A 26,473-nucleotide genomic window follows, 5' to 3' on the forward strand; every position below is an offset into this window, starting at 1 on the left:
GAACGTGTGGCTCACTAGTTGAGGCATTCTTATTCCTGATCTGGATCAAACTGGCAGTTTGCTAAAGTTGTTAAAGTACTCCACTACATTAAGCGACATATATCTTAAAGTTCTATTCTTTACACTTTTTACAAGTTCCTCAGTAACAATTTATCCCTGCTTAAGGGGACAAGAAAATAAGAACCTGACTCTATTTTATTTTTCCTTGATTATATGAACAGTTCAAATCTTGAACAGTCCTTTTACTATTCTTGCAACTATCATTTCCCATCTACACTCTACAGTACTCAAGATTCAAAGGAAACTTTCCATGACAGAACTAGAATACATAGTGCACCAAGATAACTTACCGACCTTTATACGCTATGCTGAAACAGTAGAACAAGAGAGTGGTAAGGGCAAAAAAAATTGGGGATCTCTGAATTATCTCAAATAATAGAATAATTATAATCAAAATTTAGACAATTATGCCAAAGGGAGGGGTAAGAAAAGAAAAAACAATTTTGCTAAAAAAGACGATAACCAATGCACCAAAAAAAAAAATGACCTCTATAGTAACAAAACAAATTTATTACACAAATTTTGCTAATAATTCCACAAGAAAAAAGAACCACCTGATACCTAATCCCATATGACATCATTTGAAAGAAAAGGGCAGAATATAAAGACTTTCCGGCAAAACCTACCTTCAATATTCTGACAGAAGACCATCTGGTAAAACTGGAACTTCTGCTAACAAATTAATTGGCAACAAGTCAAACTGTGCATATCTGTATAATTGAATGATCCAATTTCTTCTTTCATATTAGGTAGCTATTTTTTGATTTGCAACATACTTTATCTTGGTTCCCTTTCCAGGCTTCATTTTGGGTTTGGATTTAGTAATTCTGGAGGTTACAGGCAACCTGTTTTCTGAGTTTGAAAGAATTTTGCATCTGTCAACATCAGAAGATTGACATGCTCCTATTTCAAAATCCTGTATCTCCTGACATCCAGTAGGTTCAGAATCAGGGGAAACAACAAATTTCACATGATTTGATAAGATAGCTTCTTTCCATCCTGCATGATAATTGCTTTAATTAGACTAAATAAAATAAAGACAAAACCAAGCATTTTGTCACATTGCCGGTGAAAGAGAACCATGACAAATACATGAAGGGACAAAGCTTACTTTGTGCAAGAAAGGCTTTTGCAGCATGGCTCGATAACCGTAAGCTTCCCGGATCCACTCTACCCTCTAGATGGGAGAAATTGTTTTCATCATCAATATCACTACCATCTATACTACACGACCTTAAACAACTTGGACCTGATAAGTTTTGACAATCTCCATTTCCATAGACTGCATCAGATTCTGTTCCACCGCTTTTAACTGGAAATGGATCTTTAGTTTCATGCCGGCGCCTCCAAAGCTTAACTGTTGACCTATTGTTGTCACTCATGACAAAATCAGGTTTCATTGGCTTATCCTGAGAACCATTCTGCTTGGCCACATTCTCAACCATGCAATCCTCTCGAGATGCCACTGTATAACCCTCTGATTGGCTGCAATTGCCAAGATTAACAGATATTGACCCTATCAAAACTTCATAATTCTTAACTAGGTCTGGTTCTTTCTCTACTATGGTTTTTAAAACCAACATGTCAATTTCTTGTTTAGGCTTTCGACTCCATACTTTACTACCAGTATCTATAGCACCTAATCTTTGATCGTGGCGGTTTCTATATTTCTGAAAGACTTCAAGTTTTGAAGTTGGAGAACTCTGGTTTGTGTGCAATTCATTGGCTACAGCCCATTGTGGTTTTGGCAGCCCCAGCCGTCTGGCAACTACTAAGCGCCGATGATTATGTCCACGTGCTGACTGTCGCTCAAGATTCTGATCAGTGCCAAAATCATACCCTGACTGAGTATCCCCATCTATTCTTTCACTAGTGTCAGGGCATTGTAAAGGTACATCTGAAGGAGCGTTATCTGCAAATGTATCTGGATTATGAGCTACAAAATAATATGTATCCAAAGATGCTTCTGCTGTTGATAAAGCCTTTAAAGTACAGCCAATATTCCCTTTAATTTCTGCCTCATCCTTGTGTCTTTGTTCCCTAGCCTTCTGTTCTTTTTGCCTGAGCTTTTTCTGGCGTTTCCTCTCCAAAATCTTAGCTTGTCTATAAAAATAGAGTGCATAATTAAATAAAGAGCCCTATTATCCATACATGACCAATTTTCATGAGATTACATTTTCAGCTGCATCTCTTGTAATTTTTGCTAAATGAAAGTTCAAAGATTAACTTAATGTAGCACATGATTTATTCATAATATAAGTCACAGAAACCATTATCAAATTCAAATGAAATCTAAGAAAAATAAAATCAAAATCATTGCAGAGGCATTGTTTGATTATATTTACATGTCAATTTAAGCACATTCTGGAAGCACTCATAAAACTGGTAGGAGGTAAGCTCATCTAAATTATGGCATTATGAATTTTAGGTTATGCAGATGAGCTGGCCAAATTTACTAACTAAAACTATGCATGAGAGTTTTCTGCAGGTTGATGATGTCCTTAACTATCTTAAAACCCTCCTGCTGACCTATGAAGGATTTATTTCTCTCATGATGCAAGGGCCTATCAACCCAAGTAGCACTAGGTTCTGCTTTGGGTTTCTTAGTTGTACCGATTCATTGGCTAAATGAATTCTCTTATTTCACAAAACAAGACAAAAAAAAGGTGGTGGTGGGTTGCTCAGACTCCATCCTAAATTTCATTTAAGATGACTTCCCAGCAAAAGAAGATAAATCAAAGATACATGACTAGAAGAGAAGTCAAACTTCAAAAAAAAAAAATTTAAATAAAAAGTTAGACTTTTATTGTATTGCTCAAACTTAACCTGATACCTTTTCTGAGCAGCCTCTTCCTCCTCCACCAATTGCTTCTGGTACCTCAGTGCTTCAGCATCCTTGTCCGCAAGCCATGCCTTCACCTAAGTGAAAGAAGACTCATTTCATCATGACTATGACTCAAGGAACTAAATTGGGAAACCATGCTTTTTGGGTTTGCTAATATACAATCACAGTTTGATGTTTTGTATTTTATGTGCAAGTTATGCTATGACCTTCTGTTCCACTGGCACGTTTCTACAAATTCAAATCATGTGACATGAAATGTGCTGGATCCATGTGTCAATTATCAAAAGAGAAAACACGTTTGAATTGCATTGGTTTTTCAGCAGCTCTTGATGCTGAGAAATTGCTCCACATTGATTTTTCCTTTCTACTCTTCTCTTCACTTATCTCTCTTCTGAGTTTAAGTGGAAAAGGATATCTATGTACACATGAATTGGTAACCCTCAACCCAGGATAGAAGTGTGGACTATATAATAGTGTACTTCGTCCACTTTCTGGATACTTTCCATAACAATTACTATAGAAGCAGCATAAAATGATCATGGGTCTGGTGGCAAAACCTTCCCTGTGAAAGCCACGGGGAAGAGTGTGATTACAAGACCTGATTCTCTATTCCATCATCACCAAGGAAATCAAAAAAGGAACATTCTTATTTAGTAACTGTTTCATTTACAGCTAACTTCAGCCATAGCCGATAAATAAACCATGCAATTCTTCAAATTAAGGTTTTTGCTAACAAACAAGTGTTAAAATTAAACAGAAAACATACACCTATCTTCTCCCGTCCTAACCAACTTCATGAGTGGATCCTTTCCACATATCATTCTAATTCTAAAGTCTCAACCATTACCTTCTTTAACTGCTGACCCAAAAGAAGAAGGGGAAAAAAAAAAAAAATTCCTGCAACGCAAATACATGAGGGTGAAATCTATAGAAAATGTAAAGATCACATCTACACCATTAATTAAAAATTTAATTATCATGCAAGATTTAACAATACTTCATGTACATCTGGGTAGACACCAGTCAACATTTAACCTTCTAAGGCATTGTACAAGAATTAAGAAACACACCTTTTTAAGCCAAATACAAAAAATGCCACGTAAAAAGATATAAGGGGGGAGCGGGAAATAATATGAACAAATTTTGAAGTTATGAAAAACAATTACCAATTTCTGTTCTAGCAAGAAACTTGTGGTAGCAACTAGGTTTTTCGGTTCAAGACCAATTTTTCCAGCCTCTCCATCGAAAACATATCTTTGCATTGACACTGTTGTCCCCCAAAAACATGTTTTTTCACTAGCATCGTCAAGGATACTGAACAACTCCTGGGAAGATATAGGAAAACTGGAAGGTTTAGACTGAACAATATCCTGTAGACAATTCAGAGATATTGCATTAATAAACCAAAGGTACGTATTTAACAAAATTTAACAAGAAAAACGAATTGATAAGTCAGACTGTAATGCTGCTTACCAAAAGGGCTGCACCAGCCCTCAGATAATACTGAGGAAGTGAATAAAATCCTTGTTTCTGAATAAGAGTTGTCAGGGCTTGCAAAATTGAGGACCCCGGAACTTCCTAGAGAGCATTGTCAATGAGGAAAAACAAGATATTTTGATTAATTTATGAAAAACAGGAAAAAGGAAAAACAACAATAGAAGAAAAGAAGAGAAATCAAAAGAGATGTGCAGCATCTCTGCATCTGCATTCTGCAGTTTTATTTCTTATCCATCTTGCACAGGACACATATTGGCCTCTTGAGCCATCTTAGGAAGGAATGTCTGGACCCTTGAGTCATCTGTATTTTCTCTCGCAAATCTTTCTTTTGATTCCTAACTCACTCCTAATCTTCAAAGATTCAGTATTGACAAAATTATTGGGAAATCCAAAGCTCCCTCTAAGACCAAGTCTTTTGTTTGGAGTTTGAACAGCATAACATAGCAGGATTAATACAAACAACATGCAACAAATTTGTAGACCCCACACTATTCCTTCTCCTTATATGTGTGTTATACGAAGATCTAGCTCAGAGACAGTAGGCAGCTTATTCTTGCACTTTAAGGTGACTATGTACCTCGGAACAACCATTTTAGGGTTATTTTGGGAGAACAGTGCTCCCAATAGTGTTTTTTTTTTTTTTTTTTCCTTTTGGACTCATTACAAAGGTTTTGGTAAAAACTAAGGAGACAAAGATTTTGTGGCAGCTTGAAATTTATGTGGTCCTTGGGTGTGTTTCATTGGAACTGAATACTCATATCTTTTGAGGTTTTTTCTTAGTCCCCATTTATATACAAAATCAATCTAGGTTTATGATACAGCTACTACTATTAAACCCACGATCCGGAGGGTTTACACAAGGAGAGCGAAAATCAATAATTGATTTGAAAATCAATTATTTATTTGCTCAATAATTTATTGCTGATTTGGGTCATCGATTTTATTCAGTTTCCAAATTTTACTGATTTTATTTTGTCATTTAATTTGTTGCCAATTTATTTTGTTTTGTTACTTTTTCTATAGAAGGGAACGTAAATATATATATAGAGGTAGTGTCTTTAGTGACCTGCATGATTCAAAGGTTTGGTGAGAGTTCTCATGGGAACATCTATGAACATCATCCACCATGCAGCAAGGAAGGGAGGTGGAAGACTTCATTCTTCAGTTTGAGCCTCTAATGGCTCAAGTTAGCGACATAAGTGAAAATAGGTTGTGGGATATTTTCTCGGGGGTCCACGACTTGAAATTCATAGCAAGATTAAAATTCAAGATCCAAGCGCAGTTTATCTAGCGATGAAGTTGGCACAAAGTATTGAGAAGAACCTCCAACTGTACAACCATGGCAGTTTTGCATCGCGCTCATTAGCAAGTGGTGCACGAAGTTTTGTGGGAGGAGGGGAAAAACCGTCTTCTTACACAATTTCTGGGTCACAAGGTGGGTTAGGGAATTTTTTTTTAAAATAATGGGCCTAGGCCCAATCTTGCAACAAGGGCACCCAACAAGATTTTTAAAAAGAGTGAGTCCACATTGACCAAAAGGGTGACTTCTTCAGGTTCGCGTGCGATGCCAACTTCTGATCGCAAAGGAATTAGGTTGTCGTATAATGAATTTGTCAAACGCAGAAACAAGGGGAGATGTTTTCATTGTGGGTTGCCTTTTGATCCCACTCATCGTTGCTCGGATGGATAACGGGAAGGAGAAGGGGATTGGCAACAGGAAGGAGTCTGAACTTCAATGGCTTGGTTTGTCGAATGTTTCAGCCCGTTGATTGACTTTGCCAAAGACGATGAAGCTACGTGGAGACCGGTTTTGGTGATGATAGATAGTGGCGCAAGCCACAATTTCATTGGATGAAGGTTAGTAGATTGATTATGTCTTTTCCCATCTTCAAATTCCTCTTTTGGGGTTTGATTGGGGGATGGGCTTCCTCCTAGCGAAGAAGTTGATCATCGTATTCCTTTAAAGGAGGGAACTGGCCTTGTTAATGTCCGAACTTATAGATAACTACAATTGCAAAAAAAAAAAAAATGATATAGAAAAACGAGTGAAATGTTGAGATTTGGTATAATTAAAGTCAGTAACAGCCCTTCTTCGAGCCCGGTGATCTTGGTAAAGAAAAAGGACGGCAGTTAGAGGATGTGTGTGGACTATCGAGCTCTTAATCAGGCTACAATTCTGGATCAGTTCCCGATTCCGGTGATAGAAGAATTGTTAGATGAGTTACATGGAGCTTTGTATTTCTCAAAGATTGATTTGTATTCTAGCTATCATCAAATAAGGATGGATGAGCAAGATATTCCGAAAACAGCTTTTAGAACGCACCAAGGGCATTTTGGGTACCTGGTGATGCCATTTGAGCTTACTAATACCCCGGCGACATTCCAATGTGCTATGAACTCGACGATACAGCCTTATATTCGTAAGTTTGTCCTTGTGTTCTTTGATGACATTTAGTTTATACCCCATCGTGGGAGGAACATCTAGAGCATTTCGAATAAGTGTTAGGAACTTTAAATTAAGCCATATTTTTTGCTAATTTCAAAAGTGCAATTTTGGGCAGTAGTGCATTGATTATCTTGGCCATATCATATCCAATAAAGGGGAGTCCATGGATCCAAGGAAGATTGAAAGCATATTGCAATGGCCTACTCCAAAGACCATTAAGGCTTTCTGTAGTTTTCTGGGGCTCACCAAATACTACAGGAGGTTTGTACGAAATTACGGGAAGTTGGCTCAGCCCTTAACTGCCTTGCTCAAGAAGGGTAATTTTGAGTGGTCCAGTTCAGCAAAGAACTCTTTCTATGCTTTGAAACAGGCGATGATTACAGCCCCTGTTTTATCCTTACAGGATTTCTCAAAGCCATTTATTATAGAATGTGATGTTTTGGGTAAGGGGGTGGGGGAAGTTTTGATGCAAGACAAGCATCCAATTGCTTTTATTAGTAAGGCTTTAGCTACTACTTCTCTTTCAAAATCTGTATATGAGAAAGAGTTAATGGCTCTTGTTTTGGCTACACAACATTGGCGACCATATCTTTTGGGGAGGCGATTCGCTGTTTCCACTGACCAAAGGAGTTCAAAATCTCCTTTGAAGCAACGAGTGAAAACTCAAGATCACCAACATTGGCTGGCCAAGCTTCTAGGTGTTTGACATTGTTTACAAGGGGTAGGGTCAAGTAATAAGGTGGCTAATGCTTTATCAAGGAGGGAGGACACGGAGTTACAAGCAATATCTAGGCCTTTTTGGCAAGACATTTCTACCATAGATGATAACGTGCTTAGAGACCCTATTCTGTCTAAGATAAGGGCTGACTTGGAAAGTGATCCAAATTCTCACCAGCAATACACTCTGGAGGAAGGGAGACTATTTTACAAAAGAAGGTTAGTTCTTGCTTCTACTTCAACCTGGATTCCCAAATTACTTCATGAATTTCACTTATCTCCTTCTAGAGGACATGCTAGTGTATTTCGTACATTTGAAAATCAATTATTGATTTGGTCAATAATTTATTACTATTTTGAGTCAATGATTTTAATCAGTTTCCAAATTTTGCTGATTCGATTTTGTCATTTAATTTGTTGCCAATTCTGTTTTGTAACCTTTTCTATAAAGGGGAACTTGAATATATATAGAGGTTGTGTATCTTTAGGGACAAGCAAAAATTATAAGTTGAGTCTGAGGCAAAGGGAGTGCCCTTTGATTAAGAAAGTCTCCTCTGTACTATTTTATCCTTTTTCTCTATAATAAAAAAGAGTCGTATCAGTTTATTCTGCTCATGGCAGTTTCAAGGGTTTTGCTATCTTGGTGCATATAGTTTGGGCAACATTGCTGACTCTTGGTTTAGTCCTTATTTATCCCTATACTTGTTGGAATTTAGTCTTTTGTTTTAGAGGATTTCTTATCCTCCCCACACTTGTACTTTTTCAAGTTTATATACTAACCAAATTTCTTCTAAAAATAAAATATTTCTAGGCAAAACAAAAGGATAGAGAAGAGGTTGTAAAACTGACATTCACATATAAAAAGGAAACTACAACCTTACAAACACACTAGGGGAGGGAAAAGGGGGCAGTGGGAAGAATTTTCTCAGTCAATATAGCAATTAGAAAGAACATTAACAAAATTCAGCTCATAAAACTATAGCATAAATGATAGGAGTGGAAGAAGTGTGATCAGGAAACTACTAAAGGTATAAAGAAAGAGATGTAAATAAAAATAGCATATTTATGAAAGAATTTCAACTTTCAAGACTTCAGAGCCTTAAACCATGACAAGCCACCTAGTGCTTGTCTTAATTAAGGTGAGTGTGTGAAGAAGTGGATTGGAGATGCGAGGTTTACTTTCACTCAACTACCCCTGATTTTATATCTCCCAATTATAGGCTAATATATTTGACATATCAACAGCATGCATGCAAGGCGATTAATATCAAAACTTCATGTTGACATAACTCATACAAGGAGCAACAAGGTTTTACCTCCAGCATCACATTATTGAATGATACAACTTCCTTTGCCTCTTCTACAGAGAGCTACACAAATTATAAATAAAACAACATATCAAAACAATTTGTACTATTCATATATGTAAAATACACAATAATGAAAGATTACCTTATCCCAATATGCTCCTAAAAGATCCCTAGTTTTTGTAGAATCCTGCAATTCAGTGTCAGTAAAAATTGTAGACGACAAGGAAAAGAAACAAACAAACTTCTATCTAGCCCGGCGATGCATGAGGCTCCTCGACTTGCGAGGGTAGAGGTGAAGTCGATTGTACGCAACCTTATCTAGGTATATAAAAGGGAACCCCTCCTCACATCCCCCCCCCCCCCCCCCCCCGCGCGCGCGCGCGTGCACGCGATGCATGAGGCTCCTCAACTTGCGAGGGTAGAGGTGAAGTCGATTGTACGCAACCTTACCCTTGCATTTTTGCAAAGAGATTGTTTTCCAAATTTGAATCCGTGACTTTCCGGTCACAAGGAGCAACCCTACCACTGCTGCAAGGCTCTCCCTCTCATGAAGAAAATACGTAAGGGAAAATGCATGAACTACGAGCAAGAATATGATAGCTATGATTCTATTTATAAGATCAAAAGAAAACCTTATCGAGTTTTTTCAACCGGTGGTGTACACGTATATGTCTTCTATAGTTAATGGGGGAGCAAAACTCTCGAGAACACTTGTCACACTTCTGCAACTGAACCTTCAGAGGAGAAAGCAATGGCCACCCAGGAAGTTCTGTCAAATAAATGAAAAGTGATATCAGAATAAGTGTTTTCAGAATCAAATGCACCTGTAACAAGCCGAAAAATTGCTTATGATACATTGGACATATAACTCTGTTAACCTCTGCTTTATTTTAGATTTTACTGCTTCAGGCAGGCTACATATATCACATGGTTAACACATGCTTTAGTTCAATTAACATCCAGTGTATACAAATTGATATCACCTGAATGCTTTAAAAATGAACCTCCAAATATATAAATTTTCAAACCTGAAAGAGAATTGCTAACACCTTGCTGATCTAAAGCATGAAGTAGTTGAATCCACTGTACAGGGCTATCACCAGCCCTTGGAAAAGCAAGGAAAGGCTCTTTGCCAATTGCTTGTCTGATTATGGTATCTATTCTGTCTTCTGTTTTCATGATATCTGGAGAGCCAGAGACCTTGAGCTTGGCAACTGACATCTATTCACATAAAAGAGTACCAAGCAATTTTACAAGGTTCCACTGCATAAAGTATAAAATAATACATTAAATGGGACTAAATGTTATGACATCAGGAAAGAAGATAAATGATTGCTTATTTGTAAAACCTTAATTTCTAGGTAACAAGTAAAAGTTGTCATTGTACTAAAAAAAAAGTAAAAGTGTCAAGACACAGTTAAAGAGAAGAAAAATACATGACACTTTTGCTTGTTCAATGCAGGGCTTTTCCGTTATTAGGTACCATAAAAAAGGACAGGATGCTGCAGATTGCTAGATTGATTCCAGAGTAATAACACATTTGCATTACCTAAATGTATCCTTAAAATCTTACAGAAATGTGGGAGTAGCACAATTATCGTCCTATTCCTCCTCCTCTCCCAAGACCCAACTCTTGGTTGAAAAGTTAAGAATTAACGTTAACATCAGACTATATAGCATGTGTCCTAGATATCATGGTGCATCATATCAGATGGTCAACATTCAATACATAAAATAAACATGACCTCGTCCATTCATCCATTATAGTTATCGCACCCTTCATAACATTTTGGGCTTCACCATATGTTCAAAAATAAGTTGCAACGATACATCTAGCTGTGAATCTAAGCACCAGAGAATCAGTCCATTGCCACTTAAATAATTGATTATGCTCGTGAATTACTTTGATTATAAATTAAAGCATTAAAAATGCATTGCTAGTGCAATCCAGTACCACTCGTACACTTATATTAAGTGATAGATCTCACAGTAAAGGAAACAACTAGTATATTGTTTAAGACTTGAAGTTTGACAAGTAGCATTATATTTCAACCCAAAATTCATCAACCTTCAAGACTCTGAAAGGGATTACTAAGCTACTGTGACCCACAAGTACTGAACATACAAACTGAAACAAATATACAAAGAGTCTTGAGGCAGGTGAATACAGAAATATAGGGCCACGACCACCACAACTGCCCAATTGTTAAAGTAGGGTGGGACAGCTCTGTCCATTTTAGAATAACTTGAGCTTATTCACAAGAAGCAAAACAGGTTAAAATACAATGAAAGACAAACTTGCACAAAAAGTGCAGCGAATATTAGTTCTCGGACTTGGACAGAATGGATAAAGGAAAGGAAGTAAGTAAACAGGATCTTACTTTTCCTTCTCCACACATAAATGCCATGATAGCAACAATTTAAACATGTAAATTAGTCCAGCAGTTATTCAATAATGGCTTCAATTGAACAACTGCAACGGTAAATCCAATGAATTAAAACAAAAACATTCCCCAGAACCAATAACACCACAATAAGGTCCCTTCACTTCTTCTGCATTATGAGATTTAATTTAAATGTCAAATAAAACAAAATTCCACATGCCATGAAGAAATTAAATACTGAAACTAATCACAGCCGATCAATATAAACACCGCATTATAATCCCTGATAATTCTTCTTCTGCTTCTGGTAAATCAAAGGGTAATCCCATAGAAATTAATAATAATTTAATAATAGTAATTATAATAATAGAAAGAAAGCAAATGAAATGTAAACTCAAATGAAATGTAAACTCATTCTTCTGCTTTCCATTGATTGACACAACGAATAACAATAAAGTGAGAAATTAAACTACGATTAACTGAGCAAAACGCAAGCATCGACCACAGTAAACACGATCTTTCACAATCCAACATTAAAAATAAATATAAAAACAAAACAAAAGCTACCTCACGTATTCAAGCTCTTCTTTCATTCTAGACTATAAAAACACTGATATCAATTTTGTTTCGAAAAAAAAATGAAAAGAAAAAAAAAACATTTGGAAGAAGTTGATCTGATATGGAGTTGGAGAAAGTTGAGTAGAGCGATAGTGGATCACGTACCGGATAGAAATGAAGAGGAAGATATATCGGAGGATCGGAGGAATGAGAACCGGCGGCGGCGGTGGCGGCGAAGGGAAGAGGGAGTGTTTGGCGGGAAGGAAAATCGGCGAGAAAAGACGAGAAAGCGATCAGCGAAAGTGGGGTGTGTGTGTGTGTGTGAGAGAGAGAGAGATATGAAATGAAATGAAGTGTTAAGAAATGTGAACATTCAAAAAAAGAACTAAAAAAAAAAAATGAAGGGCTCTTTGATTATTTTGTGGTTTTTTTTTTTTTAAAATAGCTACGCGTTTTCTATATTTATTTCTTTTTGAAAGTTAAAAACCAAAATAGAAAACAAAAATAATTCAGACATGTTCTCTAAATTTAATTTTAAAAACAAAATAACAGTTATAGTTTTCAAAATATTTTTTACAAAACAGATTTATCAAACGAGTTTTTTAATTTTTTTTGTTGTGAAAACTAAAAAACTGTTTTACAAAACAGAAATCAAACAGCAGTGTCTGGGAGAGTGAGTTGTAAAATTAAATGACAAGCTGGCTTTGCATATCTTCGAGAAGAACTCAATTTTATTTTATTTTTGAAAATTACTTAACTAATTAAACTTTCTTCAATCGCAGTTCGAGTTCTTGAATTTTTTTCTGACAAGTTTTTTTATATAAATGAAAGGAAAATGTTTATCATTTTAAATGAGATAAATTTGTATCATTTTAAATGAGATAAATTTGTATCATTTTAAATGAAATTAACGTGTTTTGATATATATTTAGTGTATTTTATATTTTCTCCCCTTCAAATAATTAAGAGTAGAGAGAAAATAAGAGTATTATGAATGAAAAAGAAAGAAAATAAAATAAGTTTATATCTTTTAAAATGATAAATATTATTTTCATAAAAGTGAAATATTTTGAGTTTAGTGTAAAACGAATTAATTTGATTAAACAGGTTTTACACGAAATAATATGGATTTAATGTTTCTTATTTTTTATGCAGAGAAAATTTCTCTATCACATTTATATAAATATATCATATGATATTAAATTTTATAAAAATCTATTGATTAGTGTGTCTGAAATATATATTAATTTTTATAAAATTAAAAATCTCCAATATTTTAAAAATTAATAAATTGTAAAAATAAATTCTATTTTAATATATTAATATTTAAATAATTTATTTATTCTTGAGAATTACACTGGTTAGTAATATTAATACATCAACCTCTTATCAGACCTAATCTCACCCCCTCAGGCTTGATTGAGTTATACATCATTTTGATATATTAGGGCATGTTTGGTGTGACGTATAAGACATGATAGTATAAGCTTATACTATACGTTATGATATTTTTAGTTGTTTGGTGTGACCATCGTATAATATAAGCTTATACAACATAATCTCTTAATACATCAAAATGATGTATAACTTAATCCGGCCTAAGGGTGAGGGATAAGGACTGATAAGAGATTGGTGTATTAACACCGTTGACCATTGTAATTCTCAAAAATTAATATATTATTTTAATATTAATCTATTAAAATAAAAATTAATTTTTCAATATATTAATTTTTAAAAATTGAATCTTTTTTATTTTTGTAAAAATTAATTTATATTTTGGACACACTGATCAATAGATTTTTATAAAATTTAATATCATATGACATTTTTTTGAAGAATTATATAAATTCTTTATTAAATGATATTTTTTTTAAAAAAATTATTTTTATCATATATAATATTATACAGTGCATTACCAAATACTAGATGATATTATCTTATACAATATATTATTTTATACAATACCGTGTCAAACGCTGGATAGTATTAAAATTTAATCAGGTCTTATAAAATCAGGTCTTATACTATCAGATCTTATACTATCAGGCTTTATCCTATACTATGCACCAAACAAGCCCAGGGATTCTGTTGTATAAGTTTATATTATACAATAGTCATAACAAATAATTAAAAATGTCATAATATATAATATAAGCTTATACTATCAATATATAAAAAAATGTAATTATACATATATATTATTACATTAATTCTTTTTAAAATAATCCTTAAAATGATTTTTAAAAAATAAAAATAGTATCACATCCGTCTTTATTAAAAATCAATATATATATATATATATATATATATATATTATAAACTAATTTACGAAAAAATATATTTAAAAATAATATGGTGACACGCAAATCTTTCAAAAAATAATTTTAAATTTTCATAATATAACAAATTATTTGGAAAAAAATAAATTTATAATTTTCTTATTGTGCGTGCTTGTGATCATTTATCAAAATAATTTTAGTTTTGATTTTTTGGTAAATAATTTTAATTTCAATTTTGATTCTGTCTAGTTTGAGCCGTTTCCCTTTTACACAACATGAGGCCCAGTCTGACTCTGCAAATGCTTTCAGCTTTATACCAGCCCCTGCCCAGCAGTCCCTTTGATGTATTGCAGCAGTCTATTCGCAGCTTGCATATAAGGTTCTCTTGGATGTGCAAGAAATTGGCTCAACTTATTTACAGCAAAACAAATATCTGGCCTAGTAATAGTTAAATATAACAATCTTCCAATCAATCTTCTATAAGTAGTTGGATCATCTAACAGTTTTCCCTCTTCTAAAGACAATTTAGCATTTGGCTCCATAGGAGTGGATTTGGGTTTGCAACCCAAGTAACCAGAATCTGATAGGATTTTCAAAGCATAACCTCCCTGATTCAAGGATATTCCTTTATGATTGTGGGCTATCTCAATCCCAGGAAAATATTTCAGTTCTCCAAGATCCTTTAACTTGAAAAATTGATTTAAAAATATTTTCAGACTAGCAACTTCAGCAGGGTTATTACCATAGCGGAGCCAGGGGAGGGGCTAGGGTTGGCCACCGCCCCTCCCTGATTTTTAGAATTATTTTTATTATATATATATAATTTTGGGCTGAAAAAAGATTAATTTTGGACTAAAAAAATTAAGTAATTGGGCTGAAAATGTCAAAAACACTTAAATAAACACAACTTTAAAAATTGAAATTGTAGTTTTTTTCAAAAGGAAGGAGCAAACTTTTAGGGCTCAAGAAAAAATTTCAAAATCAGGCACACTTGATTATTAAGAGAGTGACGAAAATCATTGTCAAAGAAGACAACAACGAAACATACAAACAAGAGTTATAATTTTTTGAGCTAAATATTGAGGAAGGAAAAGAGTCCGCATCCATTGTCAAATGAAAGATAATCAAGATCAGACTTCAAAATTGAATGGAAAACCAATTTCTTGATGATTCTTTGATTACATATGTTGAAAAAGAAATTGTTTTGAATTTTAGCACAAATTCAATTACAGAAGAGTTTAATAATATGAAAAAATGTAGAGCAAGAGTTAAGTAAATTGACCTTAAATTTTGTAATAAAATTCTTTCAAACTTTTTATATTAGATTCATATATGATTGTATGTACTTTTCTTAATAATATAAAAAAAAATTCGCCACCTTCTATAAAAATTTTTGGGTCCGCCACTAGTTATTACCAGCCACAATAATATCATGTACGTATACTAAGAGACCCAAAAAATTAGAACCATTAATTTTAACAAATAGAGAATGATCTGCAGAGGATTGTTTGAAACCATTTGATGTCAAAACTGAAGAAAACTTTAGAAACCACTGTCTGGATGCTTGTTTTAGACCATAAAGTGACTTGTGTAACTTACAAACAAGGTTGGAAGGTAAAGGCTCCCCTTCACGGTGATAACCAAGTGGAGGCCGCATGTAAACCTCCTCCGAAAGATCACCGTGAAAAAAAGCATTGTTGATATCCAAATGGTGGAGAGACCAACCTGAAATAGAAGCCAAAGCAAGTAATATTCTCACAGAACTAATCTTAGCCACAGGGGAAAAGGTCTCAAAGTAGTCAATGCCCTCTTGTTGAGTGAAACCTTGGGCAACCAAACGAGCCTTGTACCTCTCCAAGGACCCATCAGCATTAAGTTTACACTTGAAAACCCATTTGCAACCAATTGCACGTTTTCCATGAGGTAAAGGAACCAAAGACCAAGTACCATTTGATTTCAAGGCATCTAACTCAAGGGTCATAGCTTGCTGCCATAAAGGGTTTTGAGATGCTTCATGGTATGTGGAAGGCTCAATATGATGGGATACCGAATTAATGAAAGCCTGAAAAGAGGGTGATAGGCGGCTGTATGATAAAAAACAGATGAAAGAGGATAGGGAATAGTGGAAACAGTAGAACAAATGAAATCTTGAAGGTAACAAAGGAGGCTTGGTAGGTCTAGAAGGTCTAGAAGAGGGAATGGGAGGAAGGACAGTGGGTTGAGGTAGGATAGAGTTAGAAAAAAAATTGGAATGGTCAAGGGAAGGCTTGCTAAGAAAGGGAAAAACATCCTCATGGAAAACAAGATCTCTAGTAATAAAAACACGATTGCTAACAGGATCCAAAACTTTATAAGCCTTATAACCGGGGGGATACCCAAGAAAAATAACAGGGATGGCCCTAGGGGAAAATTTGTGTCGATCCCTAGGCAAAGTGGAAGCGAAACAGAGACAACCAAAACATTTTAAATGACTGTAAAAAAGGGACTTTATTAAAAAGAACCTGAAAGGGGGACACATTCTTAAGAATAGGACATGGAAGTCGATTAATGAGATAAACAGCTGTGTGTATGCAATCAGACCAGTATGACAAAGGAACATGAGATCGAAATAACAAAGAACGAGCAACATTTAAAATATGTTGGTGTTTTCGTTCAATAACAAAATTCTGTTGTGGACGATCAACACAAGAGTGAAAAGGGATAATGCCATTGGAACGAAAAAGGAATCAAAATTGAGTTCAGGAGCATTATCAGATCGCACAGATTTTATTTTCTTTTGAAATTGTGTAAGAATGAGAGTGTAAAATTGGGGAAACACAGTTAACACATCAGATTTAGAATGCAAAAAATATACCCAAGTGTAGCGACTACAATCGTCAACAATGGTTAAAAAATAACGAAATCCTTCAATAGACAAGGTAGAAAAAGGTCCCCAAACATCCAAGTGTATTAAATCAAAAGTGGAATTGGACAAATTGTTGTTGGAAATAAAAGGTAAGCGCCTCTGTTTAGAAAGAGGGCAAATGCTACAAAATGAATTACAATGGTCTGAGACTACTGATAAATTTAAAACTGATTTGAGAAGGGACAATCTTGTGGAAGATGGATGACCGAGACGAGAGTGCCACAAAGAAGAAGCGGCATCAACAGATCGAACAGAAGCAAGAACGCAAGGAGACTCACGGAGGACATAAAGGTTCCCACGACGATCAGCAGTCCCAATCTTGTAGAAGGTGGAAGGATCCTGCAAAATAGAAGAAGAAGACGAAAAAGAAATGGAAATCCCAAGAGCAGAAGAAATAGAAGCAACAGATAAAATATTATAATGAAATTGAGGGATAAATAAAACGGGAAAAAGGGAAAATCCGGGGAATGAAACAGACCCTATACGAGTAACATTAATGGTGGATCCATTTGGGAGAGACACAAAAAAATCAGAAATAGGTTTAGTGAAAGTAAAAAAATCGAGACAACAACAAATGTGATGGGTAGCCCCGGTATGTAAAATCTAAGAAGATTGAGATAGAAAAGAGGAAGTACCAGAAATGTTAGCAATCGATGGTGATGGAGGAGCTTGTTCAACAGAGGACGAAGTCGTTGGTGGTGAGATCGAAAGATGGGTGGAAAGTAAGGCTGAAATTTGGGATAACTGATCAGGGGTGAATGGAAGTGGGCTGGGGGGTGCAGTTGTGGAGAGGGTGGCCCATTGTGTTGAAGGGAAACATCAGCTGATTGGGCCTGATTATCAGTGGGCTTGGTCCGGTTCCTGTAACCTGGGGGAAACCCATGCAACTTGAAGCATTTATCAATGGTGTGTCCCTGCTGGGAGCAATAGGTGCAGAATGGATGATCACGGTGGGGTCGTGGCGGTCCGGCAGCGGCGTTGATGGCGGGAACGACAACAACGTTCACGGCAGGAAGCAACTGAAGGTCAGAAGCAGGAACCATTCCAGGTAGGATGAATCATTGTCGTTCTTCCTGAACCACCAAGGAAAAGATGCGATTCAGGGAAGGGAGAGGTTCCATCAAGAGGATTTGAGCGCAAGTAGCAGAGTAAGACTCATTGAGACCCATGAGGAATTGCAGAGACGAATTTTGTTCTTGAAACTGGGTCCAAGTACGAAGACCACCGCAATTGCAGACGGGAACTGGTTGATAAGCATGAAGCTCGTCCCATAAAGTCTTCAATCAAGTGTAGTAAGCACTGACAGTAACTAAACCTTGTTGGAGGGAAGCAAGTTGGGACTTCAACTGAAAAATGCGTGGAGCATTTCTCTGCTCAAAACGAGCAGAAAGGTCAACCCAGATGCCATGAGCCGTCAGAATATAGAGGACACTATCTGCAATTTCGCGAGTCACGGCATGAAACAACCAAGAAGAAACCATATTGTTGCACCTAACCCAGGAAGGATAAAGCAGGTCATCAGGGGATGGGGAAGGTAGAGACCCATCGACAAACTGATATTTATTTTTGGCTTGAAGAGCCATAACCATGGAACGACGCCATGTGTGAAAATTTGGACCAGAAAGAGGGTGGGCAACAAGGACAAGGCCTGGATGGTCAGCACTATGAAGGAACTAAGGACTAGAGGAATCATCATGGGGTGGGTCAGATTCTCCGGCAACGTTTTTTCCTCGCGCCATGTAAAAAGGGGCGGAAGACTTAAACTACTGATACCATATTAGAGGAGAAAGAAAACTGAATATATTTTCATATTCATTGATTGAATAAAAATGTGTACAATACATAGCAATTTATACAGAAGAAAAGAATGCTTCAAGAACCTATTATGTTCTAACTAACTTGTGTATTCTCAGGAAAGGAATAAAAGGAATAAAAATCTAAATTGATAACAAAAACTATAACAGAATGACAAAACAGTAAATTACAAAACTATCCCACTCTTAATACTAACAATTGCGCTATTTTTAGGAGGGTTGTGGAAGAGTGGAAATTTTAGCTGTCAAAGGTTGAAGAACCGATTATAGCTCTCATCCAAAATCAAATTAGTAGAATTAATCACTCAGAAAATGATAAAGGCCCATAATAGCATCCACACATACCGTGTTCTGTCTCTGTCCCATAGGAGCCCTAGAGCCAACTGATCAAAGGTCAAGCATTCACCACCTGCCTTATCTATTCTTGCTCAAGCTGTCTCTCTAAACCTGAGAGCTGTAACTTTTAGGGGTGGAACAGATCTGATACAAAGCACAAAATTTGCTTAAATGCGTTGGGAGAAAGAGAAAGAAGGAGAATTTAGGGTTGGACAAAAAAATGAAAAACAGGAAGATGACAACGATGAATGATGCTTAGCGTTACAACGTAGGGCAGTTTTGATATTAGTATTTTTAATTAAAAAAAAATCCAACCCGCGAGCCGACCCGTTTAACCTTCGAGCTGGCTCGTTTTTGTCCGGGTTGGAACGGGTCGGGTTGATTCGGGTTGGCAGCTCATTTATGCCAACCCAACCCAACTCATTTATGACGGGTTGGCTCGTTTTTGTCATCCTAACACTAATTATACTGATACACATTTATTATTCTCGCGTAAGCCGCTAGAATTCGAACTCGAGTCTCGTAAGGATGTCCAGCTTACCACTAGACTGAGTTAGTTTGTTGGTTGATATGCACCATTTAATATATATAACATATCATTTAATAGAATTATTTAAAAATTGCATATAGTAGGAATTGAACCCTTGATGTAAAGATATAAATTATAGTATTTACCACTAAGCTATATTTGTTTCTTGGTTCTCTTGTACCATTTAAAATATATATTATATAATTAAGTATAAAATATGAAATTATATACATATCCGATTCATACGGTTGAATCAGTGACCCACTGGTTGAACTAATGACCCACTGACCCGGTACACCAACCGGATCGATCACCAGTCCGGGTTTAAAAACATTGTTCTCGCGTAAATAATCTCCATAAGCTCTGTAGGTTAAATTAAAAGATAATTAATACCAAAAAAAATTAAAAGATAATTAACTAATTATTATTTTATGTTAAATAATGACGTAATTTTATAATTGAAATATTTTATATGTAAAATTGTGATGTAAAAATAAAGAAAAGAATATGTCACTTATTTATTAGCTTATGTTATGTAACTTGTGTGAATTATATTACACTACTTTTCCATTTTCCAGTATTAAATAGAAAAATTAGTTCTATAATAAAATCCAAGTTATATTAAAATTTATTAAGACATTTTTATAAATATTATTATAGGATGAATTGCTATTCTTAAAAAAATGGGTTTATTATTTCTTATGTTGTAGGAGAAAATTCCTACACCTATATAAAAGTGTATAGGCCTCGTATTTTTTTTTCTCTCTTCTTCTCACATGGATCAACATGGATCCCACATATATTTATGTGTATGTAGGAAATGAATTTATCTCTTATAATATGAGAAACATTGTACCCTAAAAAAACACAATGAAATATGACTAACTCAATAATACTTGCAATTTAAGCAGATGAATAAAAAAATATATATTATTAAAAAAATAAAAAACAGATTTAAATTACTTATAATACTTGCTAATTTTCATAAAGTTATAAAAATGTGTATGACCCATATTTTATCTTTTTTCTCTCTTCTTCTCACATGAACCAACATGGGCCCCACATATTTTTATGTGTGTGTAGGAGATAAATTTATTTCTTATAACTTGGAAAATACTATACCCTAAAAAATACAATAAAATACAACTAACTCAATAATACTTGTAATTTAAGCGAATGTATAAAAATATTTTTATATATTTTAAAAAATAAAAAACAGATTTAAATTACTTATACTACTTGCTAATTGTCATAAAGTTATCATTTTTGTTTTTACATTAATTATTGTAAAAACATAAATTTAATTGTTATTTGCAACTTGCAACACTCTAAAATGTATTGAACTTTTTCTTTTAGAAATGGAAATTTGATATTGATTGGATAACTAAAGGTGCTATTTTTGTTTCAACTTTATTTAAGGTTTTATAAGGATTAAGAGAGTTATTAAAGTTTAGGCAGGAGAAGAATAAGCTTACGAATTCCAATTGACTTACAAATAATACTATTTCATTTTGATACCGCTTTTTCATAACATATATGATTAATGACTCTCATGAGAGAGTCAGCAGCATGTCCTACAATTGTTTACAGTGTCCAGTATCCAATATCTGAACTTTGTATAATAATGAACAAGGAAACACAAATCAATGCCACACAGACAAAGGGGCAACTTTAGGTTGCCAATGTTTGGATACAGAGATCAAAGGCTCTACTACTACAGACACTTCAACTAATTGAAAAGCTCTCCAACTTCCTTCTTCATAATTCCCTTGATCTGTGTAAGAATTAAAACATTCACAGTTTCATGTCATTAACTATTAAATTTTTTACATTGGTAAGTATTGGTAATCAAACATGAAAAATAGAATATGACAATAGTATGAAAAGAATGATACCTGCTTTGCTGAAAGTCCAATATCCTTTAAATCATCAAGCTGATAACAAAAAATTGGTTTACAATCGCAAAATTATGTTAGAACATAAACACATCTCACCAATAAGGAGTTAATGGCAGAGGAAAAAGTAGGGTAAAATTTTACTAATCATAAAACTTTTTAGGACATACACTCTTGAAAGGTTCTGGAGATTCTTCCCGAAGCTCAAGTATGAAGGTTGCTCGTTTCTCCCCAATTCCCTATATGAAATAAAGTTGAATCATTTGTTATAATATACGGTATACAGGAAAAAAAAATTAAAAAACATCTTAGTATTCAAAGATGAAGCATTCCTAACCTTTAATTTTTTCAGTTCTTCCCTGTCAATATTCAGAAGAATATATTGAAGAAAACAAAAATAAACAAGTGAGATTTCTCATAGGAGGTATGAAAATGCTTAGTCATTTATAGGAGGTATGAAAATGCTTAGTCATTTAAAGGCTGTAAGATATTTTATAACCATTATTATACTTACCTGCCACATATGAAATGGTATCCATATTCAAAAACTCATGGATAAAATGTGATCATTATGATGATTTGCTCTTAATTTCTTATGCTAAAAGTTCTTTTGGGGGTTTAAATAAAGTAGTCAATGAGCAAGTGCCATATAAGAAAAACAGTATATTCATTTTTTTTATTCAAAATTGGACATGCATTACACGAAGTGTCCACTTACTTGTTAGCTGTGTTTAAAAACCGCAGGTATTCATGAACAAGAGAATTCTGCAATTAAAAGAAATTTTTAGTTAAAAACCTTAAAGTACACATAAAAAATGTCAATTGGCAATGTTATTAATAGATCAAACCTTCATTCCAGAACCACGCATGCTGAATGTTTCCCAAGGACTTCTGGCATTCATTACATCCCATCTATCATTATTGCTCATATTTTGTTCAATTATAGGAGTTTTTGGTTCCACAATATCAGCAGATATCTGATCATCAAGCAAAGTGGATTCCTTTTCTGGTATCTGCGTGCATAATGGGGTTGATGAACAGAGCAATTTAAGACTGTTAGAAAGATCACGCAGTTGAGAACTAATGGGTGGTGAACCATCATTTGCCATTAAAATGTCGTTCTCCTTGTTCATGTTATGGCCTATAATGACAAAAAACAATAATGTAAGATATGCATCATATAGTCAAGCATTTATCTCTCAAAACTCATTCACTGACATCTACCTTCCTCAACTATTGACAATGCTTTGGAGTAATTAATGGCACAAGGGGATTGTTTCTCTTGATGATCCTCTCTATCAACAGAAATACCCTATAGAACCACACAAGAACCATATTCAGTGTCTTCGTACTTAAGTTACATCATGTAAGCTGTATGACATTTTCTATTCTAATATAAATTAGCAAGGAAAGACCTTATTGAACGAATCAAAGTTCAGTATCAACCATGCTAACAATGAGGCGGCAAGAAGGTTTTTGATAGGTTTTATAAAGGCCAAATTGAAAAAAAGAAAAAGGAAGATGGGAATTTTGATAGCATTAAGAAAATTACCTTTTCAACTAGGTGATTGGATTCCACTTCACTGCTAGCATTTAAAGACGAGCCATCCTGCATGGAGCAAATTTATCAGTTTTCTGACGGAACACAGATGTAAGGTACCAATTTTGCAAAAACATTTGGTTGAAAGAAGTCCTGATCAAACACAAAAAATCTACAAGATCAGCTCATTACATTGTCCACCATCAAATTGAGTTTCACATTATTGCTAGAATCTGGAAATGAATTATCCTAGATAAAACATTTGTTAACCTCCAATGAAATAAGATGTTAGGTGAAAAAAAGAGAACATTTTTTTTTGTAAAGGTTTTATGTATGTTGGGATTTTTAGTAAATTATTCATTACCTTTTCCACCCTAGAGTTGAGCTCAACATGACTCTCAGCTTCTGATAATGAATTGTCCTGCATTAGATACCAATTGATGTGTTGAGCTTTCCAATTTGTTTGTCACTAATAGCATAAGAAACTACAATATAAAAGGTGTAATACCAATAAAGGTTCTGATGTTTTGGTAACATGAGCAATGGAAATTTCCTACAAACAATAATTCCATCCATTAATAACACCTGGCATAGTCCCTACTAATGAATAGTCATACAACTTTGTCCGTTGAGCCAAACAAAAAGTGTTGTTCCTTTTATGTCCTCTTTAAAACACACACAGAAAAAAAATAGTGCAAAAGTACATAGGAAAAAAAATAGTACCTTCTCAGTTTTAGCAACAGAATGGCTGGCTTCATCAAACAATTTCCTTCAATCAAAAGAGAAAAAAAATCAATATCCATAAATAGAAGTTAACCTAATAAAATATGCAGAAACATTCATGACAAACCTTCCTTTCATTGCAGACTTCATAGGAACAACAGATTTCTTTTCATATATATGAGATTTGGAACCATGTAATTTCTTTGCAGAGGCTGAAACACTTTTGGGTATATGGTTCTTCTTATGAGAAGTCACCATCTGTCTTTCACTTTTCTTCATAGAATCTAAGGATGTCCGATAAATCCTTTGACATGACCGTGATGCTAAGCTTACCATGTAAATTGTGTCTTGGCAAAATATTGGGTTCTACATTCACAATATAGAAAAGAAAAGGACCAAAATCAAAATTAATTTACTGATGCAAAATGAGAAAAGAAAATTTGAACTAAAATGCATAGTCATGATTACCAAGCATGAAATCAACAAAATTTTGCTAGACCTACTGATGCAAAATGAGAAAATAAAATTTGAACTAAAATGCATAGTCATGATTACCAAGCATGAAATTAACAAAATTTTGCTAGACCCCCTCAAGGAATCCTGCAGCATTCGTGTAAGTTTGCTTTCCCTGTAGGGAACACGACATTCATTTGTGCTCAAAGCATGACAAACATTCAGTAAGGCATAAATTGACTTGTTAAGTTTGGTAGTCTCAGCAAGGCAAGAGCCATCATTACTTTTCTTTCTAACATCTTCATAACCTGATAATAAAATTATAAAACTGTAAGTCAAATTTTAGATATGTCAACAAGAGCCAGAAAATAAAATAAAAAGATTATTGGACATCTTTCATTTGAGTAAAGATTATAACCTGCCAAATCAACAAAATTCATTTTGCTCACAAGACCTTCTACGCTTTCATTCTGGGAAATGACATGCACAATTAATCCCATGTGGCCTCTCCGAGCACGTTCATGGCCTTTTTTGGGAGCTGCCTTTTGTGCAGAACATGCAGTGAAGTACAAATTCTGAAACTCCGAAATGGATTTCACAGGAGTCTGCACACAAAAATTGCATATCAACTGTCTATCTTTGAAATCTTCATTTTCTCTAGTCTGATAAAATGAGAAATACAATAAATTTTTACTTGAGTAAGTCCTTTAAACTGAATTCTGCCACGATCTTCAAAAACCAAAATTGGAGGTTGTTCTGGATTTAATAAATCAACAGCATGCTCCTGATGATCAACCTCGTAGAAAGAAATCGCTATAGATTTCCCATATTTCTCAGCCATTGAAAGAAACTCGGCCACAGCAAGCATTGCCAGACCTGGTTTCTCAGCAGAACCCTTGAAGAGCAAATGAATTGTTAGCACACATATAGAATTCCATAGAATCTAACAAGAAGATTGTTCATGAATACCCCCTCCAAAAAAAAAAAATAATAAAAAAAATTCTAGCATGACCAAGTGAGTCAAACCTGAATTAAGTGGGTCTTTCCACTTCCTTTAGCTCCATGAGCAATAACAGTGCTGTTATGACCTTCAAAAACTGCAGAAACAAGAGGCTTCACCTCTCTTGAATACACCATTTCATTTTCTTCATGTTCCTTATAGCAATAGTCCATCAAATAACGACTGCAACACAAAAATTAACTCCAGTAAGTGCCATGACCCATTTAAACAACAGATAAAAGAGAAGAGTCCAAGGCGATTCACAACACAGAATCATTAAAATACTGAAATGAATTAATGTCTTAGCAATAACTACAAATTATCATCTTTCATCAAATGTAGCACATAAGAAAATTATAGATGATAAATTAAAAAAAAGAAAAGCAAAAAGAAAAAAAGAAAATTCAACCTTTCCAGACCCGAAAGAGCTGAAATTTTAAGATATGTTACCATTCAGCTATGATTCATGAAAATTCCAATTCTCCTAACATTGCACAATTCAAGAACCACAAACCCCAAAACTCAAAGAATTTCAACTTCTTTCCAATTCCAATTCTACTATTTACCCAAACAGGCTCAAAAGGTTTTTCAATTTTCATTCATCAACAAAGCCTATAAAGCTCAAACGTTAAAATTCAGAAACTGAAACCTTCCATACCTAGAAGATTGTTCTCCGAACGAGATGGTGACATCCTCGGAATTCTCCCTGTTCACTGAAACCCACTCCACCGTCCTCGAAAACCCAGTTTCAGAATTGACCTCCGTACCCGAAAATCCTCGGACCTTGCCCACGACCCGAACCTTCCGACCCGGGCTGGATCCTGCACTTTCAAATTGGTTCGAAGCCATCGAAACGAAGACTTCAATTTGGATCGGAACTCACCGAGAAAACGCGAAATCTGAGAGAGAAACCAAGGAACGTGTGCTGTGTGCGTGTTGATTTTGAAGAGAGAGAAAGGGATTTGAAGAGAGAGAAAGAACAGAAAGAGAAGAAGAAGCAGAAGTAGAAGTAGCCGTTAGAATTCAAAATCTTTCTCTAACGCTCCTTATTATAATGTCGTTTTTTTATTTATTTTGGAACCCTTCTCTGATACGCTTTGTAATTGGAAGCCATAAAACTGTGCGTTTTGGTGCCCTAGTGTGAGTGATAAAATTGGGGAAAAAAATAGGAAACTATTTGAT

General features: G+C 34.8%; 2 protein-coding genes across 3 annotated transcripts; both read right to left on the reverse strand.

Annotated features, from left to right (window-relative positions):
* Window positions 1–482: 482 nt before the first annotated feature.
* Window positions 483–12,121, reverse strand: LOC133297691 (uncharacterized). Of its 2 annotated transcripts, none has more exons than XM_061496864.1 (10): window positions 11,983–12,121; window positions 9,925–10,138; window positions 9,508–9,644; window positions 9,018–9,062; window positions 8,882–8,935; window positions 4,379–4,483; window positions 4,072–4,275; window positions 2,894–2,979; window positions 1,172–2,163; window positions 483–1,059 (listed from the first exon to the last, which is right to left on the reverse strand). In XM_061496864.1, exons 2-10 carry the CDS (start codon window positions 10,094–10,096, stop codon window positions 806–808), a joined length of 2,049 nt encoding a protein of 682 aa, XP_061352848.1. In that variant the 5' UTR covers window positions 10,097–10,138; window positions 11,983–12,121; the 3' UTR covers window positions 483–805. The 2 variants fall into 2 exon arrangements, with proteins under 2 accessions (XP_061352848.1, XP_061352847.1); XM_061496863.1 differs by having other exon boundaries at window positions 9,904–10,138.
* A 9,206-nt stretch (window positions 12,122–21,327) lies between these two features.
* On the reverse strand, window positions 21,328–26,140 carry LOC133297687 (kinesin-like protein KIN-10C). The gene is made up of 17 exons (XM_061496859.1): window positions 25,950–26,140; window positions 25,318–25,474; window positions 24,986–25,186; window positions 24,710–24,896; window positions 24,394–24,599; window positions 23,966–24,204; window positions 23,839–23,884; window positions 23,624–23,668; window positions 23,480–23,536; window positions 23,128–23,184; window positions 22,800–22,887; window positions 22,424–22,716; window positions 22,294–22,340; window positions 21,913–21,934; window positions 21,746–21,814; window positions 21,576–21,614; window positions 21,328–21,454 (listed from the first exon to the last, which is right to left on the reverse strand). The coding sequence occupies exons 1-17, from the start codon at window positions 26,138–26,140 to the stop codon at window positions 21,410–21,412; spliced, it is 1,989 nt and encodes a 662-aa protein (XP_061352843.1). The 3' UTR covers window positions 21,328–21,409.
* Window positions 26,141–26,473: the final 333 nt, after the last annotated feature.

The sequence above is a fragment of the Gastrolobium bilobum genome, unplaced genomic scaffold, assembly GCF_033153095.1.
Source record: "Gastrolobium bilobum isolate Gb01-03AN ecotype WA unplaced genomic scaffold, APGP_CSIRO_Gbil_v1 utg3020, whole genome shotgun sequence".
NCBI classification, from domain to species: domain Eukaryota; kingdom Viridiplantae; phylum Streptophyta; class Magnoliopsida; order Fabales; family Fabaceae; genus Gastrolobium; species Gastrolobium bilobum.

What these genes read in the sequence shown, in the direction of transcription:
- LOC133297691 (XM_061496863.1), bottom strand. Translation starts at nt 10,096, where the DNA reads ATGTCAGTTGCCAAGCTCAAGGTCTCTGGCTCTCCAGATATCATGAAA. An exon ending in TCTTGCTAGAACAGAAATTG is followed by an intron (nt 2,980 to 4,071) that starts GTAATTGTTTTT and finishes TCTTTCACTTAG; the next exon opens with GTGAAGGCATGGCTTGCGGA. An exon ending in GAAGAGGCTGCTCAGAAAAG is followed by an intron (nt 2,164 to 2,893) that starts GTATCAGGTTAA and finishes CTATTTTTATAG; the next exon opens with ACAAGCTAAGATTTTGGAGA.
- LOC133297687 (XM_061496859.1), bottom strand. Translation starts at nt 26,140, where the DNA reads ATGGCTTCGAACCAATTTGAAAGTGCAGGATCCAGCCCGGGTCGGAAG. An exon ending in AAACATCAGAACCTTTATTG is followed by an intron (nt 23,537 to 23,623) that starts GTATTACACCTT and finishes TATCTAATGCAG; the next exon opens with GACAATTCATTATCAGAAGC. An exon ending in TCAACTCTAGGGTGGAAAAG is followed by an intron (nt 23,185 to 23,479) that starts GTAATGAATAAT and finishes TGCTCCATGCAG; the next exon opens with GATGGCTCGTCTTTAAATGC.